The sequence below is a fragment of the Tenrec ecaudatus genome, chromosome 4 (genome assembly GCF_050624435.1).
Source record: "Tenrec ecaudatus isolate mTenEca1 chromosome 4, mTenEca1.hap1, whole genome shotgun sequence".
Taxonomy (NCBI): Eukaryota; Metazoa; Chordata; class Mammalia; order Afrosoricida; family Tenrecidae; genus Tenrec; species Tenrec ecaudatus.
The window spans coordinates 140,925,866-140,946,485 of record NC_134533.1 but is presented as its reverse complement, the minus strand read 5'-3'; the positions used below and the strand labels follow the sequence as shown (position 1 = coordinate 140,946,485).

The 20,620-nt window shown below is 50.6% G+C and overlaps 1 protein-coding gene across 1 annotated transcript in view; it reads right to left on the bottom strand.

Moving 5' to 3' along the window:
• Positions 1 to 1,701: 1,701 nt before the first annotated feature.
• Positions 1,702 to 20,620, bottom strand: part of NMNAT3 (nicotinamide nucleotide adenylyltransferase 3) — a 137,063-nt gene continuing 118,144 nt past the window's right edge. The window contains exons 3-5 of the mRNA XM_075546836.1: positions 16,114 to 16,297; positions 9,661 to 9,740; positions 1,702 to 2,835 (exon numbers count right to left, since the gene is read on the bottom strand). Coding sequence (XP_075402951.1) covers positions 2,468 to 2,835; positions 9,661 to 9,740; positions 16,114 to 16,297 — 632 coding nt within the window. The 3' untranslated portion in view covers positions 1,702 to 2,467. The remainder of the gene's footprint in view (positions 2,836 to 9,660; positions 9,741 to 16,113; positions 16,298 to 20,620) is intronic.

Genomic DNA, 20,620 nt, shown 5'->3' with positions numbered 1-20,620 from the left:
TGGTCCTGAAGTGATCATCCGTCCTAGATCCCTGTGTTTCCAGTTCCTATCTTTACAGCCTCTGGTCTAGCCAGATTTGTAAGGTAGAATTGGGATCATAATAGTGGAGGTGGGGTGGGTGGAAACATTTAAGAACTAGAGGAAAGTTGTATGCTTTATCATTGCTACACTGCAACCTGACTGGCTCATCTCCTTCCTATGACCCTTCTGTAAGGGGATGTCCGTTTGCCTACAGATGGGCTTTGGGTCCCCACTCTGCACTCCCCTTCATTCACAATGGTATGATTTTTTGTACTTTGATGCCTGATAACTGATCCCTTCGGCACCTTGTGTTCACACAGGCTGGTGTGGTTCTTCCATGTGGACTTTGTTGCTTCTCAGCTAGATGGCCGCTTGTTTACCTTCAAGCCTTTAAGATGAGACACTACATTTCTCAAGAGCCCCAGGGATGCCAACACTGTCACTCGGGCACCACACTCTGTGCAGCCAATTTCTGGGCAAAGGAAACACAGGTCCCCCATCGTGGAGGAGCCTCCGGTCGGGCTGGACACGCACTGGGCACCAAGAAGGGAGGGCAGCTGCTCAGAGGGGCTCCTGAGCATCCGAGGAAATTAGAGGATGTCTAAGGGCTATGGGGAGTCCCTGGGCAGTGGCAGCACAAACTGTTACATGCTGGGCTACTGACCAAAAGGCCAGCGGTTCGAACCCACCCAGATGTGCCCTGGAAGAAAAGTGACAGCCTCGACCCCCCATGAAGTGCAATTCCACTCTGCGATGCTGGAATAGACTCCGCGTCTACTGATGTAATGGGGGGGGGGTGATTTGGTTGGAGCCTTTGTACATTGTGGCTTGGTTTCGGTTCCCTGTGTTGTCAGCATCTTCAGGGAACTACGGGGGGGCAGGGGGAGGCTGATGAGGCTGAGGGGGGTGCTTTGGTAGTTTCAGGGTGGCAGTCTGTCCCCCCAGCCCCTCCCCTCCCGCATCAAACTGGCTCCACTTATCTCCTCTGACACTCCGGCATCAGGAGGTCCTTGATTCTCCCTGGCAAACCTTTTGTTTTTCTTGTGCTGAACTCAATCTGTAGGCCCCATTTTAAAGCGGGATTGGTAAAGATTGGTAAAGCAGGACACCAGTGCGACACCATTGATAAAACTCATATCCTGGTGAAATAGCCATGTGGCAGCCGAAAACCGTATACCCTAGCTTGTTGTGCATTCTTTCCAAAACTCGGGACTTTAAAAAAATGCCATGGGACGCGGGAAAAATTGTTAAAAATCGGGACTGTCCTGCCAAAAGCGGGACATCTAGTCACCTTATACACTGTAGGGTCCACTAGAGAAGTAGACTACTTGGCCCGCAAAGTTAGAGAGCAAACCAAAGGGAACCAGCTCAGGCCAAACTGCTTCCTGGAGTGGGGTGGCCAGTCCTCCCTCTGTGTACCTGGGGCCTCTGCTCCCATCTTTCAGGGCCCAGTAGCCGGGGCCTTTCACCCAGTGCTTCCCATTAGAACACTTTGCATCCTGTGGAGAATCAATTGCTTCCTCCCCGGTTAGCAGCCGGGACCCTAAAGCTGCAAATTCCTGCAGGTTCCATCGGAACAGCTGCACGAGTCAGGATGAGCTCAAAAGACCAGCCTCAGCTAGCACGCCGGGCATTACTAATATAACAAAGGGAGAAGGACACTTTTCATTAATACCTTTTGATGCCAATTTATTATCTCTGCGCCAATATTCAAGCAGGCAGGCGGCCATGAAACATTCACAACGATGCTCTGGAACAGCCAAGGCATCTGCTTTGCCTCAGTTCCTTTTAGAAGCGCTGGCATTTACAGGGCAGCGGTGGATCAAACCATTGTCTGAGGCCCCTCCTCAGAGCCGGTGTAAGTGTTCTCCGTGCCGGGAGCAGGCAGACAGCGGTTCCGATGGGAAGACTCGGTGCGAGTCAGCCAAGAGCGACTTTCTGGCTTTGACTGTGAACATTCTGCTAGGGTGGGGCGAGGGCAGCAGTGGCTGGTGGGTAAAATTAGCATCTTCAGATCACTCCCAGCAGGTCAGCTGGGCACTAGACAAAGAATGCTAGGGCGGGGAGCAGGGTAGGTGCAGCTGTGATGTGCCCCTCTATGCATCCAGGATCCCCCTTCCAATGAGCTTGCTGGGGCTCAGTGAACCATTTGCAGGAAATAAACAGGCAGGCCCTACTTTCAGGGCTTCTGCGAGAGCGCATCCTCCTGCTGGCTGGCTACCACCATCTTCCGCAGAGAGGCCTACAATTGAGGTGCAGGCAGGAGGTTCTCAGAGGAGGATGTGCTCATGGGGCTGGAAAACTCCCCAGAAGTAAACTCATTGCAGAAAGAACAGAAATGTGAAAAGAAGAAAGATGAAACAAAAACCTTAGCGGCCTTCCCCTCATGGGAAGCTAGGTGGACGAGCAGCAGCCGGCTCTCAGGACCTACTCAGCTTGTCTTTTCCTAGTTCTTGGTGGGGCTGCTCCCTGCAGAGGAACTGTCCCCGGTGTACAGCGCGTGGTCCTGGATGTAGGCGAGGACGGCGTCCGGGAGCAGGTACTTCACGCTCTGCCCGAGGCGCAGGGCTTGCCTGACGTAGGTGGAGCTGATGTCATTCTGCACCGGCTCTCGGGCTAGGTGTATGTGGTCCTGGTACCGCCGTAGGATGGGCGATGCCAAGATGTACGCATTGGTGTCGTGGCCTGCCCGGTGCACACACACCAGGCCGAACTTCTCCACGATTTCCTGGATGTGCGAGTCTCTCCAGAGGCCCGGAGTCTGGAAGGTCTTCAGGACGTCGGCCCCGCAGAGCAACTTCAGCTGTGGTGAGGCTGGGGAGACAAGGGAGGGGGCCGGCGACAGGTTACACCGGGTGGGCCGGGCCGCTGCCGGACCGCACAGCCTCTGCCCACAAGCTGCAGACGCCGCTGCCTTGGTGCTTATGGACTTAAAGACAGGGACAAGGGCCAAAGCGCACCCGGAGCGATTTCAAGCTGTACCATCACACACCCATGCTCGGGAGCTGGTTTGGCTCATGGCGGCCCACTGTGGTGGGCCTAGCACTGTGCCTGATGTTCAGAAGCAGATCACCAGGCCTCTCTCTCGAGGCCCTTCAGTTTGAACTTGACCCTCCAATCTCTTGATTAGCAACAAAGCTTGTTAGCTGCATGACCCACTGTAAGTAATGATTCTATTTTTAAAAAACAAATGTATCTGTAAAGTGCCAAGTAATGCAAAGGATTTCCCCCCCAGTCTTATAACTGGAGTCTGTCTCCCACGGCTGCTGTCTCCCGCAGCTCACTCTTGCTGCCCTCCTGTCAGTTCCAACTCGGAGTGACCCTGTAGGGCAGAGTAGAAGTGCCCCATGCGTTTCTGAGATTAACTTTCTACCGCAGTATAAAATCTCATCTGAGTGGCTGATGGTCTCAAACTGTTGACCTTGCATTTAGCAACTCACCTCATAACCACTACACCACCGGGGTTCCTTACGGATCCAGTGGCAGAGTGGCCTAACCTGGCTGGGCCGTGCCAAGAGCCCATCTTCCTAAAGAAGCTGAGGCTCCCAGAGATGCCCTCAGGCCCACAAGCGAGGGGCCTCACCTCAGCATGTCATTGCCTCACTTCAAATCCATTTCAGAAATCCATTTCCTAACACTTGCCACTACTTTTTTTTATAAGTATAACTCACCACACAGTTCTTTATAAAGTATCTTAGGATAACCGAAAGATCCCTAAGACCCCAGGGCATGACCCCTTCATTCCTCCAGAACTGATCAATGTGGCTAAACCTTTGGAATTTGTTCCAACAGGACAACGATTGTGATGGTGGAAATGATGCCCAGCACTCACGGGGTGCGTACTCTGGGAGCTATTGCTAAGCACTTTATACACATAATCTCATTCGATCCTCACAGCAACGTCATGAGAAAGGTATCATTGTTGTGCCCATGGTGTGCCAGGGGGCAGGCATGGTGGCGGCTGGGGCACAGAGAGGCAAGTAAGTTGTCTCAGGTCACCCAGCTCTGAGGAGTTGGATTCAAACCCAGGCAGTCTGGCCTCAAATTGGGCAGCCTTAACGGTGAATGTCTGTCGCCTCCTGCTGGCGGGTGTCTGTACGCGCAGCTCAACAGAGCAGCCCTTCCTGCAGCGCTGTGGACCCTGCATTCATACCCCTGCTGCTGAGCAAGGCCAATCTGAAAAGGCAACAGCAAGCTCAGGCTAAGAGCAAGTGGCAAGCTTTCTGGCCTTTCTGGGAGGCCAATGGCCGCTTCAGGAGGGGACAGCGGATGGGGGGGGGGAGGGGTAGTGCCCTGGAAGCTCTCAAGTCACCTGGAAGCTGCAGTTCCGAGCAGGGCTTTGAACAGGTTCATTCCAGTCTGCCTCCCTGCTGAGAATGTGCGTTCACACCCTGGAGATTCTGACTCAGAAACTACATTTTAAGAATCACCTGGTGATCCTGTTAAACCACAGACTGATTCAGTCTCCCTGGGGTAGAAAAGCAAAGTCTCAGCAGGGGGTTGAGCTGGAATGAACCAGTTCCAGGGCCTGGTTAGAAGTTTTGAGCAGCCACAGTGGGGATGCCAGGTCGGCAGTTTGAAACCACACTACTTCTCGGGAGATGAGAGTTTCTATTTCTGAAAAGAAAGACTCCTTACACTTGAATTTGGGCTCCCCGAGTCAATAGCTCCTGTGACCCTGGCCTGCTTGGTGCATGAGTTAAAACTGAGACTAGTAGCCCAGGGAGATGGGGTGCTAGCTGCAAGGTCAGCAGTTCAAACCCATCAGCTGCTCCTTTCTGCTGCTGAAGCGTTACAGCCTCAGAAGCCCACAGGGCAGTTCTGCCCTGTCCTGGAGGGTCGCTATGAGCTGGAATCGACCAGTGGGGTGGGTGGGTTTGGAGCTGATTTTTCATTAGGTTTTCCCCAGCAGTTGCCTGTAGCCCAGAAGCCCCTCTGAACAACAGGGCAGCTCGCCTCTGCCCTTTAGGGTCACTTTGGGTCAGAATGAATGCTATGCGCTGAGTGCTTGCTGGAAATCATTGCTATGGAATTTTTAGACTGCGTATCCAAGTGCCAACTCTCAAGTGTTGCATCTTTTATCCACTGAGTTTTTTTCTTATTTCAGGGACATTTTATAATTTAATAAGTTCATAATTATAAAGTACTCAGAGCAGTGCCTGGCACAATGTAAGTAGAAGATGAGTTCACTGTCATTCATTCATTTGTAGGAGCCCTGGTGGTTACGAGTTAGGCTGCCAAGTGCAAGGTCAGCAGTTTGAAACTAACAGGCACCCCGCAGGAAAAAGACGAGGCTGTCCATTCCTGTAAAGTGTTAGTGGTGGAGACCCACAGGAGCAGTCCTACTCTACCCTATAGGGTCGCTATGAGTTGGCATAGACTCAATGGCAGTGAGTTATTGTTGTTGTTGTTGCTTATTGATTCATTCACCCATCAATCCATTTATCTAAGTATCCACTCAACATTTATGGAGTATTTCCTAAAAACCAGTAAACTGCATTTGACAACGTAACAACTCACACTTTCACTTGGTGCTGGTGATACTGCACAGAATGTCTGTGTGGAGTTGACCTATCGCTCATCTGTGACGTCTTAATTTCTTTCTTTAAAAAAAAATCATTTTATTGGGGGCTCGTACAATTCTTATCACAATCCGTACATCCATCCATTGTGTCAAGCACATTTGTACATATGTTGCCATCATCATTCTCAAAACATTTTCTTTCTACTTGAGCCCTTGGTATCAGCTCCTCATTATCCCCTCTCCCCCCTCCCTGTCCCCCATGAGCCCTTGATAATTTCTAAATTATTATTATGTCATATTTTAATCTTAATTTCTTATTTGTTCAAGCACTGTAGTAAGTGTACAGCAAGGCACCAGTGTTTGACCTTTCAAGTAAGTGGGTGATTTTTAATAAGTGCGCTAGATGATGGCATTCAATTCCAGGGCGTCCTGCAGCCATGGGCACATGCCCTCTGTGCCCACATAGAGAACAGCGAAGAACCACTTCTTCTTCCAGTGGCTACGGTGCGGTTGTTAGTAGTCCTAAGGGCGCCATGGTAGCCCAGGTGCGTTCAGGCTAAGCACTCAGACAGCTGGGTCTGCACAGAAGAGGGCCAGAAGGAAGCCACAGCCCAGGATCTGAAGAGCACACAGTGGGGACAAGAGGAGGGTTGTTGTTGAGCCGGTTAGTTGTGACTTGTGAGCAGCAGCCACGTGTGCACAGCAGGCCCGCTCCGGAGGGTTTTCTCGGCTGTGACCTTTACCAAAGCACGTTGCCAGGCCTTTCTTGGTGGTGCCACTGGGGAGTTTGAACTGCCAACCTTTCACTTAGCAGCTACATGTACAGTATTTCCCCCAGGACCTTGGAATCCTCAGATAGCTACTACCAGCCAAGGGAGAGGCCGCCATTCCCAGGAAACAGACAGAGTGGGGCTGGTAAGGGGCGGGAGGTGTCACTTGTCCCAGCAGTTCACACCCCAGCTGCCCAGAACTCAGCAATTTTCTGCGTATGGGGGTGGGGTGGGGAATGGTCCAAGGACAGCCCCAAGTCACAGGGGCTCTGGTGGCCAGAAAGTGCCATGTTCACAGCACATGCTAACACATGCTGCATGCGAAACGGTCCTTTAGAAGTATGTCACTGAGAACATCCATGCCACCGCATCGAAAGCCAAGCTTAGGGAGAGAAAACCCCCGTCGTGCTTTTAAAAACCCCTCTGGCAGAAAGCAATGCTCATGAAAGCCTCTGCTTCCTCAAAAAGAGACCGCCAAGCGATGGTCCCTACTAGGTGTATTTCCTTCACGGCAAAGGCGAAGGGCAGTCCATCCAGCTCCCTGTTCCGGGCACGTGTTGTGTCCTTCTTTGTTGTGTCCACGGCAGTGTTGTGTGCTTCTTTCCTTACTTACCTCACAAACATTTCTGTGTAGCACGGAACAATTGAGGCAAACGCCTCACCGTATGTATATGATGTGATTTACGTCCGTGTTTACATATTGGAGTTCCCTTTGTTTTCCGGCACAGTGATGGCTATTGTGATAAACACCATCATTTGCATAGACCTCAGCATCACTTTCTAATTTTTTTCCTTATCCAGATTTGAAGAAAGGGTATTTATTAGTCAAAGGCTATGAACACCTTTAAAACCCCTGATATATTTTGATAAATAGAAAAATCTACTTTAAAAGTAAATAAATACATTTCAAAGCACTTCATTTGTTCATTTGGCTGAGATAAGTTTTGCAAGAGTAAATTTCTATAAAGCTAACGATGCAAGCTTGATATGACTTAAAATTCACAGTATCACTAATTGCCGCCACCATCGGGCATACTAGTTCTTAAGATGAATGGAAAGACAAAAACACCTTTGTCAAAAATTCCCCAATTTTGAGATATTTTGATGTGAAATATATTCTAAAGAGTGTGTGATGCCATACAAATTCTAACATTAAGTGTCCATGATGCCATTCATATATGTACTACTATTGACTTTGGATTAATCCAGATGTACATATATTTAAAAAATTAAAACCAAACATATTTTGATGACTTTAGACTTTTCTCAACCATCAGAAACAAACGAACAAACAAAAATAGAGCTACAAGCATTTGTTTGAGTAGAGTGTCTGATCTATATATATAATTTTTTTTTTGACGATTAACTGTCAATCAGTGAAACCTCCTTTTTTAACCAGCTGCGTTGCACAAGAACACAAGGATTGAGGGCCTGGAGGGAGAGAGAAGGGATGAGGGGCCATGCCCACCATGGTGGTAGAAGAAGAAGCGGAGTGAGTCTTGGTGCAGGGAGAGCTGATCCCGGTGAAGGGGGTGAGGACCAGGCTTGCAGGCAAAGAGGGTCTGACTGAGCCCTGCAGGGAGAAGGGAGCGACCAGACAAAGAGCGAGGATTCTGGAAGCGTCTGCTCTCAGAAATGAACAGCCGTGGAGTTAACACTACTCACAGACACCCTGCAGGGCAGAGTCGAGAACTGCCCCTGTGGGTCTCCAAGGCTGCCCATCTTGATGGGAGCAGAAAGCCTCATCTCAGTGGCTGGTGGTTGCGAATGATTGACCTTGCGATGCCCCTTCCTTGTAGCGTCACGGTGCACTTGGGCACACAGTGAATGCTCTGAAATGCCCTGCAGTAAAAGCACTAGTTTAGGTTTATTTAACCGACTGATCTGGAAGGGTTGTGCCGCCAGCCAAAGTGGTGTGTCCCTGTGGTGGACTTGATAGAGAAGCTACAAGGGTTAGGCTGCTGTTAATTAAAATACTAGAAATATAACATCACTTAAGATTTAGTTTGTTAGAAATCCAAAATGCAACAGCCCCCCCCCCCCCCGCCTTTCCAGAAAAATTTCCTTGTAAGTTCAATATTCTGACTGAGGAAGGTGGTAGTAAGCCAGGAGGCATCAGGGGATGGTGGTCTGATGAGCCCTGGAGAAAGGTGGGTATGGACAATTTCCCATGATCATTACAAGATCTGCCTTTTGTCCATTGTTTAGAGGGTCCTGTGATGATTGCAAATCCTGCTAATCATTTCCAACCATCATTGTAAAACCTGCTTGTTTGTCACATAACTTACAGCGGGCGTCCTCAAACTACGGCCCACGGAGAATATTTTTCCGGCCCACCGGGTGTTTTTGCCCTGTTTGTTGTTTTACTTCAAAATAAGATATGTGCAGTGTGCACAGGAATTTCTTCATAGTCTTTTTTAAACTATCGTCTGGCCCTCCAACGGCTCTGAGGGACAGTGAACTGGCCGCCTGTTTAAAAAGTTTGAGGACCCTGCTTTACAGTAAAGAACTTGCTTGATTTTCACTGGCCATTGAAGCACTTTGGAAAACCCCATGCTGCCTTCTGTCTTGAGTTTCAGGGTTTCTTGAGCCCGGGTTCAAGTCAGCCTGGTTTCTGTCTTGGGCTGAAACAGTGGCAGGCCATCCTAGGCCCCTGGGCCTGGCATCAGACTCCTTTGCAGACTGGCCGGCTGGAGTTTGGACCAACGAGGACCTTGACTCCTTGCTTATGTCTCATGCCGCCCTCCTCCCCACCCCCGTAGCATGCACCAGCTATTCTGCACAGCCTGTGCACAGCCTTTGGCCTTGGGGACTAGTGTGCCCATTAAAGAAGGGAAAGTGACCTGACACCACAGCCAGCAACAAACATTTGGGAATTGACAACAGGGTAGAAATCCAGGGTTACAAATTAAGCGCATAATCTACATTGGCTTTAAATTCCATTCCACATGGACTTCCTCATCCACTTCTTTAAACCAGAGCAGGAAAGCTCTGGGAGGGCTAGGCTCTCTAGTGCAGTTTGATAATGGCGCATTTGAAAGGTGGCCGCCTGTGGAAGAAGGCCAGCCTCGCTCCCCACTTTATCCCTGTGTGACCTGGATTGCAATCCGTGTCACAGCACAAATCACATGGGGAGGAAAGCTCCTTTGGCGCAGAAAGTGCCAAATTAGCACCACCATTTACCAAGGGGGGTGGGTGGCGGTGGTGAGTTGTCTAATCTAACGGACCTTTCAATCTCACAAGTGTCACCAACCAGCAGGAATCCCATCCCCGGGCTGTGACCACCCTGCTGCTCACAGAATGCCTGGCACCTCACCCTCCACACACACAAGGGCCAGTATTCACCTGCTGCGGCCTGGGGGAGCGCCACGTAGCCGGGGCCATCTGCGTGAGGCAGGGCTCTGAGCAGCTCACTGTGATGATGCCTGCGGGGAAACAAAGGGCTTGGTTTGCATGCGTCCATCCTCCACCCCCACCGCCCCCCAGGGGCTCACAAGGTCCCCACATATCTGTGGAGAGGCTCGTATGGGCCAGGCACGGTGCCAGGCGCTGTGTAGGGAGCAGACACCACCTGCGTCCTCGGGAATGTCCTGCCCCAGACAGTTCACTGCCGGCTGACCATTCATTTCCTGTGGGCAAGCAAGGAAACCCGCACAACTCCTCTCTACCGACATTTTCGTCCAATTGCTCTCCCTGTTCAGCAGAGGGGTTCGTGTTGATAGGGGTTCGGGCCATGGGCTGATAGAATCTGGTGGATCTGAGTCAATGGCTGTGCATTTCCTCATTGTGTGACTTCAGACCATCTCACAGACTCAGTTTTGATCTGTATAATGGGGATAGTAGGAGCCCTGGTGGAGTAGTGGTTGTGAGTTGGGCTGCTAACCACAAGGCTAGCAGTTCGAAACCACCAGCTGCTCCGGAGGAGAAAAACGAGGCGTTCCACTCCCTTGAACAGTTACAGTCTTGGAAACCCACAGGGGCAGTTCTACTCTGTCCTGCAGGGTTGCTATGAGTTGGAATCAGCTCACTGGTTGTGAGTTTGGCTTGTTTTTTGGGGGAAGTGGCGATAATACCACCTACAGTTTGATAATGCGTGAAGGCAAATGAGCTTATTTGAATTAAGCACTGCATGGTGAGTGGCCCACACTTGTTCGCTGGGGACAAGCCAGTAATTCAGAACTCTATAGGACCACGGCCTAGAGGCAGGGATCTGGAGCCAGGCCGCCTAGGTAAAGTCCCAGCTCCCCTACTGGCTGTTGTGTGTCCCTGACCATTTCAGATTTCTGCATTGACATTTTCGCAGCTGTGAACTGAGACTCTTGCTAGCAACCAGCTCCAATGGTGAAGATGAAAGATGGGAATGCATTCCAGGAGCGCTGGGCGTGTGCATGCCAGTTGGCATTTAAAGTAGGATTGCACATGGGATTCTCTGGGAAGTCCAGCTTTTTTACCTCTGTCTTCTGCACGGGAAGGGAGACCTGTACCTTTTATTCCTCCCTTCTTTCTTTGTTTTAAAACCCAAACCAAGTAATCACCACTATCCATGCTCGTTTCTATCTGTTCAAGCTTCATCTCCCACTTCCTGTGCGATTGCATCCTACGAGCTGTATTTGGAACCAGCAGCAGCCCCGTTGGGGTGCAGTGGGTTCCAGTTGGACTGCTATCACCAAGGTTAGCAGTTCGAAACCACCAGCTGCTCCATGGGAGAAAGACGAGGCTTTTAACCATGTAAAGAATTGGTCTCAGAAACCCACAGGAGCAGTTCTCCCTGCTCTCTATCGGGCTGCTCTGAGTCGGCAGGGCCTCGATGGCTGTCCAGAGGGCCTGGTGGAAGCAGCCTGGGCTCTGCAGCCGGAGAGAGAAGCTCAAGGTGAGGCTCAATGCTTCTAGGAGCGCAGACAGCCCCCACACTCATGGAGCCTCACTGACGTCCTGCTTCCTGGGTATGGAAACGAACACCAGTCTTTCCTGTGCTGAGAAAGCGCTGCTCTCCTGTGGAACACTGGGGGCGTAGCTCCCTGCGGATTATTGTGGGGAGGGGCCCAGTGTCCCGTTAAGGGCTGGAATTAGAGGGCTTGGGTTGCATCTGGCTCCAAGTAGTGCTGTGCAGTCTTGGCTGAGCTCCTTAAGCTATCCGTCTTCAGTGCTCTCATTTGTAAAGCGGGCATCGTAAGAGCACCTACTCTGTAGAAAGGTGCTCTGAAGGAGAAGTGGGATCCTTGTTGGACTGCTAACCTCAGGGCCAGCAGTTTGAAACCACCAGCCACCCCACAGGAGAAGGGTGAAGCTTTCTACTCCTACAAACACTTACAGGCTCAGAAACCCACAGGGGCAGTTCTGCTCTGTCCTACAGAGTGACTGTGAGCCTACTGCTCTGCAGACGGGGCTCTGGCGGTCTGATGGGCTATGCACTGAGCTGTGAACCAGGAGAGCAGGAGTTTGAATCCACCAGTCGCTCCGCAGGAGAAAGATAAGGATGTCTTCTCCAGTAAGCAGTTACAGTCTCAGAAACCCCGGGAGGTTCTTCTACTCGGTCCCTTCGTGTTGCTAGAGGTGGGGAGAAGTGACGTGAGGGCAGTGAGTGTGCAGTTTTTAACTCTACCGAGTGGTTGTGAGGATTAAGTGAGGTAACGTCTGTAGCGGGCTTCGCCCCGCAGACCAGTACACACAGTGACCAATACAATGAGTTATTATCATCATTACGCTGTCAGCCCCTCGCCCCCGGGCCCTGAAGCCAATTGCAAACCAGATCGCCTTCTTTTCATGGTCATGGCTTCTTGGCATTTACGAAAGCGATCCACCGAAGGCTGCTGAGTGCGGGAATGGTGAGAGTGGATGAATAAGTAAGTACATCTGTCCACGTCCAAAGTCTGTCCTGAGCCTCACGGGGCAGCTGGGTCTCCTGAGGGCCTGGCTGGACTCTAGCTGTTTCTATGGTCATCGTGCACATGGCCCTGGGCTTGGTGAGCTTCCTTCTGAGGACACACTTGGCGTGGTCTAGGCTTTGGTGTCATTTGGGGGTAGGTTGGCGTCTCACTTGCACTTACTAGCTGTAGACTTGAGTAGGTTATTGACCCGAGCCTCCACCTCCCTGTCTGTAAAGTGGGGCTGAACTCACCGATCGCTCAAGGTTGCTGAGCTGACAGGTGGAGGACCCTGGAGCTGTACCCTAAGTGAGTCATGAACATACGGTGATGCCTGCCATTTGGTTTTGCTTACCATGAAGCTCCGAGTCCTTTGAACATGACCCTGATGTTCCACGCTTTGGTGTATACGTGATGAATCCTAGAGCAACACGTTTCCCCACGGTTTCCCCTCTGCCTTTGCAGGGCGGTGGCCACTGCTCCCCAGGCTGTCGGTCTGAGTGTCTGGGCTTGGCCTGGGAGCCCGTTCCCTGGGACCTCAGCTGTCTTACTGACCCAAAGGGAAGCCCTATCAGGGGTCACTGTGGCAGTGCACGGTCAGCCCAGAGACCTCCCACACTCTAGACCATGATTTCTGAAGGCAGTCATGGGAATGGCGTTGGGGTCCCGGGGCTGGGGCTCCACACTGGCTAGATTAAGTTCGCCTCGCGGAGTCCAGGCCTCTCATTCGCAAAATGAGGTGCTGTGAGGACACACGGGATCATGATGGTGGTGACGGTGATGAACTGCTTCCCATGACTTTGTGACCAAGGCCTCCCCCAGCAACGTGGGGAAGAGGAGAGTGAAATGCTGCCCTATGTCCTTTAGAGCATGAAAGTTGGCCTAGATGAAACAAAAAATCAAAATTGAGCAAGCTGCTATGAAGAAGGAAAGCACCCCATGACCCCCATGGCCCCAGGGTTTGCATCGAGGGGACATCAGGAAGACGCTGGCCTCAATGTCCCTGTGAGGGAAAGTCTCTGTATCAAGAGGTTGCTGCGTGGAGGGAAGGCAGGACAGGTTTGCACCAGGCTGCTAAAAACTTCTAAGTACAACTCTAACCAGATGTACATTGTCTTTTAAAAATGCATTGAGTAAAAAAATAAAGAAATACAAACGCATTGGGTAATTTTAAGAAAAGCGTTAGGAGCAAGATACATTTTTATAATGCAGTGGGTACATTGTTGAGATAAAGCCCACTCTACACATGAAAAAAACGTTCTTAATGAGCTGCCTTACACAACTGTGGTGACCACGACTGCACAAAGCACATCAACTGGGACCTTTAAGAAAGAAAGAAACAATCCCAGAGCCGCCCCACTGCCCAGCATGCCTGGAAGTACAGGTGTTTACCAGGCTTTCCAGCGACGCCTGCGGCCAGGTTGAGACCACCCTTGGGAAGAACCTCGGTACCACTCACGAGCCCGAGTCACCCAGTTGGTGTCCAGGGCTGTGGAGCTCGGCCCTGGCCTGGCCCGTGTTCGATTCCTCAGGGGAGCTCTGAAAACTCCAAGGATATCCCACCTCCACCAGCTGCATGTGCGCTCTCCGAGAGACCCAGGCATCAGTGGCTTTGACAGCTCCCTGGGTGAGTGCCAGGTGTGGCCGGCGCTGAGGGCGACAGTGGAGAGAGAGACAATGTGCTCAGTGGCTCTCAGCTCACACCTGAGTTTCTCAGCACATGCACTAGTCACGCATGCAGGGCTGGGGTCCGCTGCCATTTACTCACGAGCAGCTTATCTGCTTTGAGGAGCCAGTGAGAGGACGCAGGGGAGGCAGCTAACCGTGTCCTGCCGACATCACACTATCTCATTTAACTTTCATGGCCTCCTTGTGAAGTAGGTGATGTCAGCCGGTTTTATGAGGTGAGGAAGGGAGGCCAAATCGCTGAGGTCACATCACTTAACCAGTGAATTTGACTCTAGAGCCTGTGCCCTAAGTCACTCTGCCACTCACAGGCTGGCAGAAAACAATGTCCACTTCCGGCTACATGTCAAAGTCCAGTGGCTTATTGGATTAGCTATGACTTTGCTTCTATTGGTGCGGTCATCAGCTCCTGTCCAGTCAACGCCGACTCCCAGAGACACCACGTACAAGCAAAGGAAACACCGCCCGGTCCTGCGTCCCCCCACAAACGTGCTTATGGTTGAGCCCATTGCTGCGGCCGCCGAGTCCATCCATCTTGTCGAGACTCTTCCTCTGTGTGGAAGGCGCTCACGGAACCAGGCAAGATGCCCTTCTCCAGGGATAGTAGCTTTTGAGATCGCTTCTATTAGCTCGGTGAGATGCAAGATGACGATACGCCCCACTGTAAAAGGATGGTCTGGGTGTCCATTTGTAATATAATTTTCAATGTACAATGGGTGGTTAGTAAAAGGCAGAATGCAGACTAAGCAATTACTTCATATTTGTCCCCCTTTTCATTTGTCAAACGTTTCGGAAGCAGCCCTGGGAGTGCTGAATGCTTCCACTCTGTTCTCTCCACAGTCCGAGGCAGGCCAAGAGAGTCAGGAATGGGACCCAAGAGGCCAAGTCACCGTCCAGTGACTCTGAGGTCCAGCCCAGAGTGAACACCTAAACGGGCGACGACGAGGCCTGCCAGTGCCTCCGCCCTGTGCCTCGTGCCTCCTGCTCTCGGTAACCCTCAGCGCCACTGCCATCGAGGCGACGGGACAGGGTAGACCTGTCCCTGTGGGATTTGGATACTGTAACTTCACGAGAGTAGAGAGCCCGGCTTTCTCCTGCGGAGCAGCTGGTGGTTTCAAACCGCCGAGCCTCTATGGTGCCCACAAGTTGCAGTCCCTTCCAGCAGAGCTGGCTCTCACCAGTGGCACGTGGACCTGGCCCCCTCACATCCCTGACAGCTGGGGGCCTGTGGCCTTCTGGACCCCACCGGAGGGGCCTGCTGCTTCTCTGGAAACCTCCCAGTAAAGGTGGCAGACACAGGCAGTAACCAGTGTGCTCGTGTGTAACTCAACAATGACCTATACGGGTCTCTGAGGCAGCAGGTCTTCATGGGAGCAGACAGGCTCACCTTTCTCCCTCGGAGAAGCTGGTGCATTCAAACTGCTAACCTTGCGATTGGAGGCCCACGTGTAACCCAGTGTCCCACCAAGGCTCCTCGCCAACGTGCATGTCTTTTTAAAGTTACACCGCTCGTGCTAAACCCTATCAGCAATTCCCAAAGGAAACAAAATATCCCGAATTACTATGTTTGGGGGTAGAATCTGTTTTTTCTCCCCTCTCTCTTTTAAATACAAGTTAGAATATGTAGAACTCGGTGGCTTATTTTCTAAATGCACATTTTGAGGTAGGCCATGAAGTGCCCTCTTTCCTAAATATTATTATGATATGGTTTGGATCATGCAAGAGTCCTTGAGGCTCTGTGGGTTAGGCTAACCACAAGGTTGAAGGTTCAAAACCACTAGTCACCCTGGAGGAGAATGATCCTGTATAGATGCAGTCTCAGAAACCCCCTATATGGCCTCTTTGAGTAGAAATTGACTCACTCGGTGGCAGTGGGTCCGCATGGGGTTAGGTTGGGTGACAAAAAATGATATTTACATTTTTAATCCTCACTAGATGTTTTTGTCCTCGTTTTTTTACATGTGGCAACGTGTCACCGCCCAGAGCTGCACAGCTACCAAGTGGTGGCCCTGAGCCCTGTGCTAATAGAGGGGGCGGTCATGAAGTGTGTCCTGTCCCAGCCCGCAGGGCAGCACTTCTGAACGGCTGGGCCCAGGGGCTCTCTGAGAGGGAGGCTCTGTTGATCTCCCGCTGTCTCTCGGTCTCTCCCAGGGGCGACATTTTTTGGCTTTGGCTGGGAAGTCCTCCTGCGTGAAGTCCCGCTAGGCCTTCACCCCTCTTCGCCCCCCCAGAGGACACCCAGCGTTACCTCAGCACCTTCACCGTCTCCACCCACTGCGCCTGCTCGCTCTCCCAGGAGTCCACCCGGATCCAGTCGGATGTCTGCAGGGCCAGCCGCGCCATGGCCACCCGGTGCTGCGCTGCTGCGAGGTTCTTCTTCCCGTAGGTGTCGCCGACGGGGGACACGATGCCCTTGATCACCTGGTACACTCCTGGCAAGCGAGAGCGGTGGCGTCACATACACACAAGCTCGCCACCTGGCAGCCAGAGCCAGGCAGCCGCTAAACGTCTCCGCCTGGGCTGCCCCGTCCTGAGTGGGGGGTGGGGGGTTGGCAGAGCCTGGGGCTCTCCCTTGGACAAAGGCGAGGTGCTGCCTCGGGGACCATGCGGCACCCCACCTGTCGTCTTCCACAGACCAAGCGCCCAGGCAGCAATGTGGGCAGTGTGGCCAGAAGGTGTCTGCGAACCCCATGCGGTTCGCCTGCGGGCACTTCATGAGATGTGCAGTGCATGGGGCATGCGGTTCTTAGCTCAAACGGGGTTCTGTGGATCAGAGCAGGGACAGGGACTGGTGGGTGAGGGGCTGGAAATGGCCTGTCGGCACCCGGCACCCTCTGTCGCCTCCTGAGGCACATGCTGCTAAGGGTCTGGCCAGGCCTGCTTTCCTACTCTGAGACAGAGCACCACCGTGGGAAGAGCATGGCCGGGCTGCTGCAGCATCACCAAGCTATCCACAAAGTAAAAACAGACAGACATTTGAACTTCACCAGGCCCTCCTGTAAACGGGACATTGCTTGCTTTTTCAGGGTCTTGCTCAAAGCCCAGCTCATTGCCATGGCGACTCTACAGGGCAGGATTGAACTGTCCCTGTGGGTTCTCAAGACTGGAACTCAGTATAGGAGGAGAAAGGCTCATCTTTCTCCCAAAGAGTGATTGGTAGTTTCGAACTCCCAACCTTGTGGTTTAGCAGACCAATGTGTAGCCCAGTATGCCACCAGGGCTCATGTTCCTGCAGTGGGACACCACTTTTGACTTAGAAGAGAATCTGTTTATTTTACAAATTGTGCTACGAAATAGAGCCCACCCATAAAAGGGCATAAAGCACATGCAGCTAGTTTGCAAATAGTTGTGAAAAATATTCTATTTCAACTATCACCCAGGAAGGAACAGGACACTTCTGGGACTCCTCTGTGACCAGACCCAGTCGCCATCTTCACTTTCAGAGTATCGAGTCCCTGTTCTCCTTTACAGCTTTCTCACACATTTGCACTTCCTTTTCCTGCTTTAGGGATGGACTAATTAGCTGTTATACTCCTTCATGCTCTAGCTATCTATCGATCTATCATCTCATAAGTGTCCTGGTTTTGTTTCTCTAGAGAACCCTGTCTAACACACCGCTGGACACTGCTTAGAAGGAAACTGCCTAGCTCTTCTGACCCACATGATCTGATGAGAGAGAAACTTACATGTCTTTCTGTCCCCCACAGAAAGGTGGGGGATTTGTTGTTACAGCCTAGCCTTACCTGGCAAATACGTCATGTTTTAAGAGGCATTCCTAGCTGCCAGGGCTAAATTGTGTCCCTCCATAGTAAGTGCTGTAGATCTGAGAATAGGACTTCTTTGTGATGCTAACAGGACCATGCCAGGATAGGCTTCTCTAGGACAGGGGGCCTCTACTCAAATACTCCCTCAATGCAAGAATACTTTCTTCTATTAAATTGGAATTCTATGATGCTCACCTTCCCGACACAATCGCTGAAGACAAAGCGGGTGAAGAAGTAAATGTGGTGAAGTAAGCTGATGGTACCTGGCTATCAAAAGAGATAGTGTCTGGGGTCTTAAAGGCTTGAAGGTAAACAAGCGGTCATCTAGCTCAGAAGCAACAAAGTCCACATGGAAGAAGCACACCAGCCTGTGCGATCATGAGATGTCAAAGGGATTAGGTATAAGGCATCATCCAAAAAAAAAAATCTTACCATCATAGTAAATGAAGGGGGAAGTGTAGAGTGGAGACCCAAAGCCCATTTGTCGGCCACTGGAGATCCCCTTGCAGAGGGGTTCAGGGGAGGAGATGAGTCAGTCAGGGTGTGACGTAGCACCGATGAAGAATACAGCTTTCCTCTCGTTCCTAAATGCTTCATCTCCCCACCCCCCCACTATCATGATCCGAATTTTACCTTGCAAGTCTGGATAGAGCAGAGGATGTACACTGGTGCAGATAGGAGCTGGAAGCCCAGGGAATCCAGGGCAGAAGGTACCTTCAGGACCACGGGTGTGAGTGGTGATACTGGGAGGGTAGAGGGAGAGTGGGTTGGAAAGAGGGAACCGATTACAAGGATCTACATGTGACCTCCTCCCTGGGGGATGGACAACAGAAAAGGGGGTGAAGGGAGATGTCGGATAGGGCAGAATATGACAAAATAATAATTTATAAATTATCAAGGGCTCATGAGGGAAGGGGGAGGGGGGAGCGGGGGGAACAAAAGAGGACCTGATACAAAGGACTTAAGTGGAGAGCAAATGCTTTGAAAATGATTAGGGCAATGAATGTACAGATGTGCTTCACCCAATTGATGTATGTATGGATTGTGATGAGTTGTATGAGCCCCTAATAAAACATTAAAAAAAAAAGATGGGCTTCTCTTATATAAATCACCGTGGAGATCTAACAAGAGTAAATTAGGCACAAAGCAGAAAGGACTAACAGGGGAGGATGGGCTGGGACGACAGATGCCATGAGGAGAGTGCCAGCGAAGTGGGGCACAGAAGCTGACAAGACTTTTACCCAGAGCCTGAATTCAAACTTGCAGCCTTCTACCGGAGACAGTAAGCTTGAGTTGTGGTGGCATGTCAGTTCTAGCAGCACTAGATCACTAAGACAAGCCACCTATGAATACATTGCTTTCAAATGAGTGCTTCCCAACTCTTGACATGACGGTGGGATGCTTCTGTTAGTCGGTGGGTGCTCATCACCTCCCTGCTTGTGGAGACCCACCCATGAGACTCACCCCGCTGTGCTCCATGCTGGCTGCCTTTTGCAGACGTAGCTGGTCAGGCCTTTCTTCTTAGTCCGTCTGAGCCTGGAAGCGCTGCTGAAACTTGTTCAGCATCACTGTAGCAAGCAGAAGTCCACTGACAGGCTAGGCTAGCGGTGCTGCACTGACCAGGAACCGAACCTGCGTCTCCTGCATGGAAGTCGAGAGCTCTGCCCTGAACCACCACTTTCCTCGTGATGAATCACCTCAAGTCAGTTCCAATCTCCAACGAACACTGCAGTCCTGAAATACACCGAATCAGCTCAAGCTATATTACCTTGTCTGTGTCGGCAGGCTCCTGTTGCTAATATTTTAAAGGAAGTAATATAGGTCTGTTTTCCTTTCTCTTTCCGTCCGAACCAGGCTTTGGGCCCATCACTGCGCAGCCCTCATTTTCTATGCGTGTAATAGTTCACGAGGCTGGAGGTTAATTTGTGTGAAAATTTTGACTACTGATTGAATTTCTTTAATGGCTGTAAGAGGATTCGTAGTTTTGCCCCTTCATGATCATTTTCGGCAACGTATCTTTTTCTGGGAGTTTGTCCATTGTATGTAACATGTGAAGCTCACTGGCCTAGGCTGGTTCACAGCATTCTCTTCCCTGTTTCGTGTCTGACCGTCTGCAGCAATGGCCCTTTTTCGTGCAGATGCTGGTCATGTCTCCTTTCTGTTCCTTTGCTCAAGAGTCCTCAAGGGTTGTTATTTCAGAAGCCTTTTCAAAGAAGCAGCATTTAGTTTTATTGATCTTCTGTAGCGAATGATTATCGTCTATGTCACCAATTTCTGATGTCATTTAATTAATTTCATTCTCGTGCCATCTTGGAGGGTGGGTTGACTGTCCTTTCCTGACTCTTTGGGATAGACACTCAGCTAATTAGTTTGTAGCTTCTCTTATTTCCTACTGCACACATTTCTCACTTTTCATTTTTTAAGCATGACGTCACTTGTACCTCACAAGGTTTGATATATAGTGTTTTCATGAGCATTTAGTGCAAAAATATTATCTAGTGTCCATTATGATGTTTTGGATTCATGAGTTACTTAGAAGTATTTTTCTTTATTAGCAAACAAGAGGATTTCTTTCTTCTTTAAAGAAGCACACCAGCCTGTGTGATCTAAGGATTATAGATAATATACCTCAAATCTGAAGGAGGGAATGGTATCAGAGCTTAAATTGTGAGCACTTGGTTTGCAGAAGGCTCTGAATGACAGTGGAAGCCCCAGATCCATGTGCAGGATCCACACATCGAACAAGCCTGTGGTGCATCTCCTCTGAACACAGACCAAGATTGACTAGCCGTGCTGTGCTAGCGTATACTGGACAGTGAATGATGGCAGATAGAGTTATGCTGAAATCTAACACCTTATCATTTGACTCCTCTTTTGACCCATTTTAAAGCTGTTTGAGTTTTTAATATTTTCTGTTTTCTTTACAACTGGAGTTTTCTTCTACTTTATCTTGTGTTTGTTGTCAGCTTCTTTGACCGTGGTTCTGTTTTT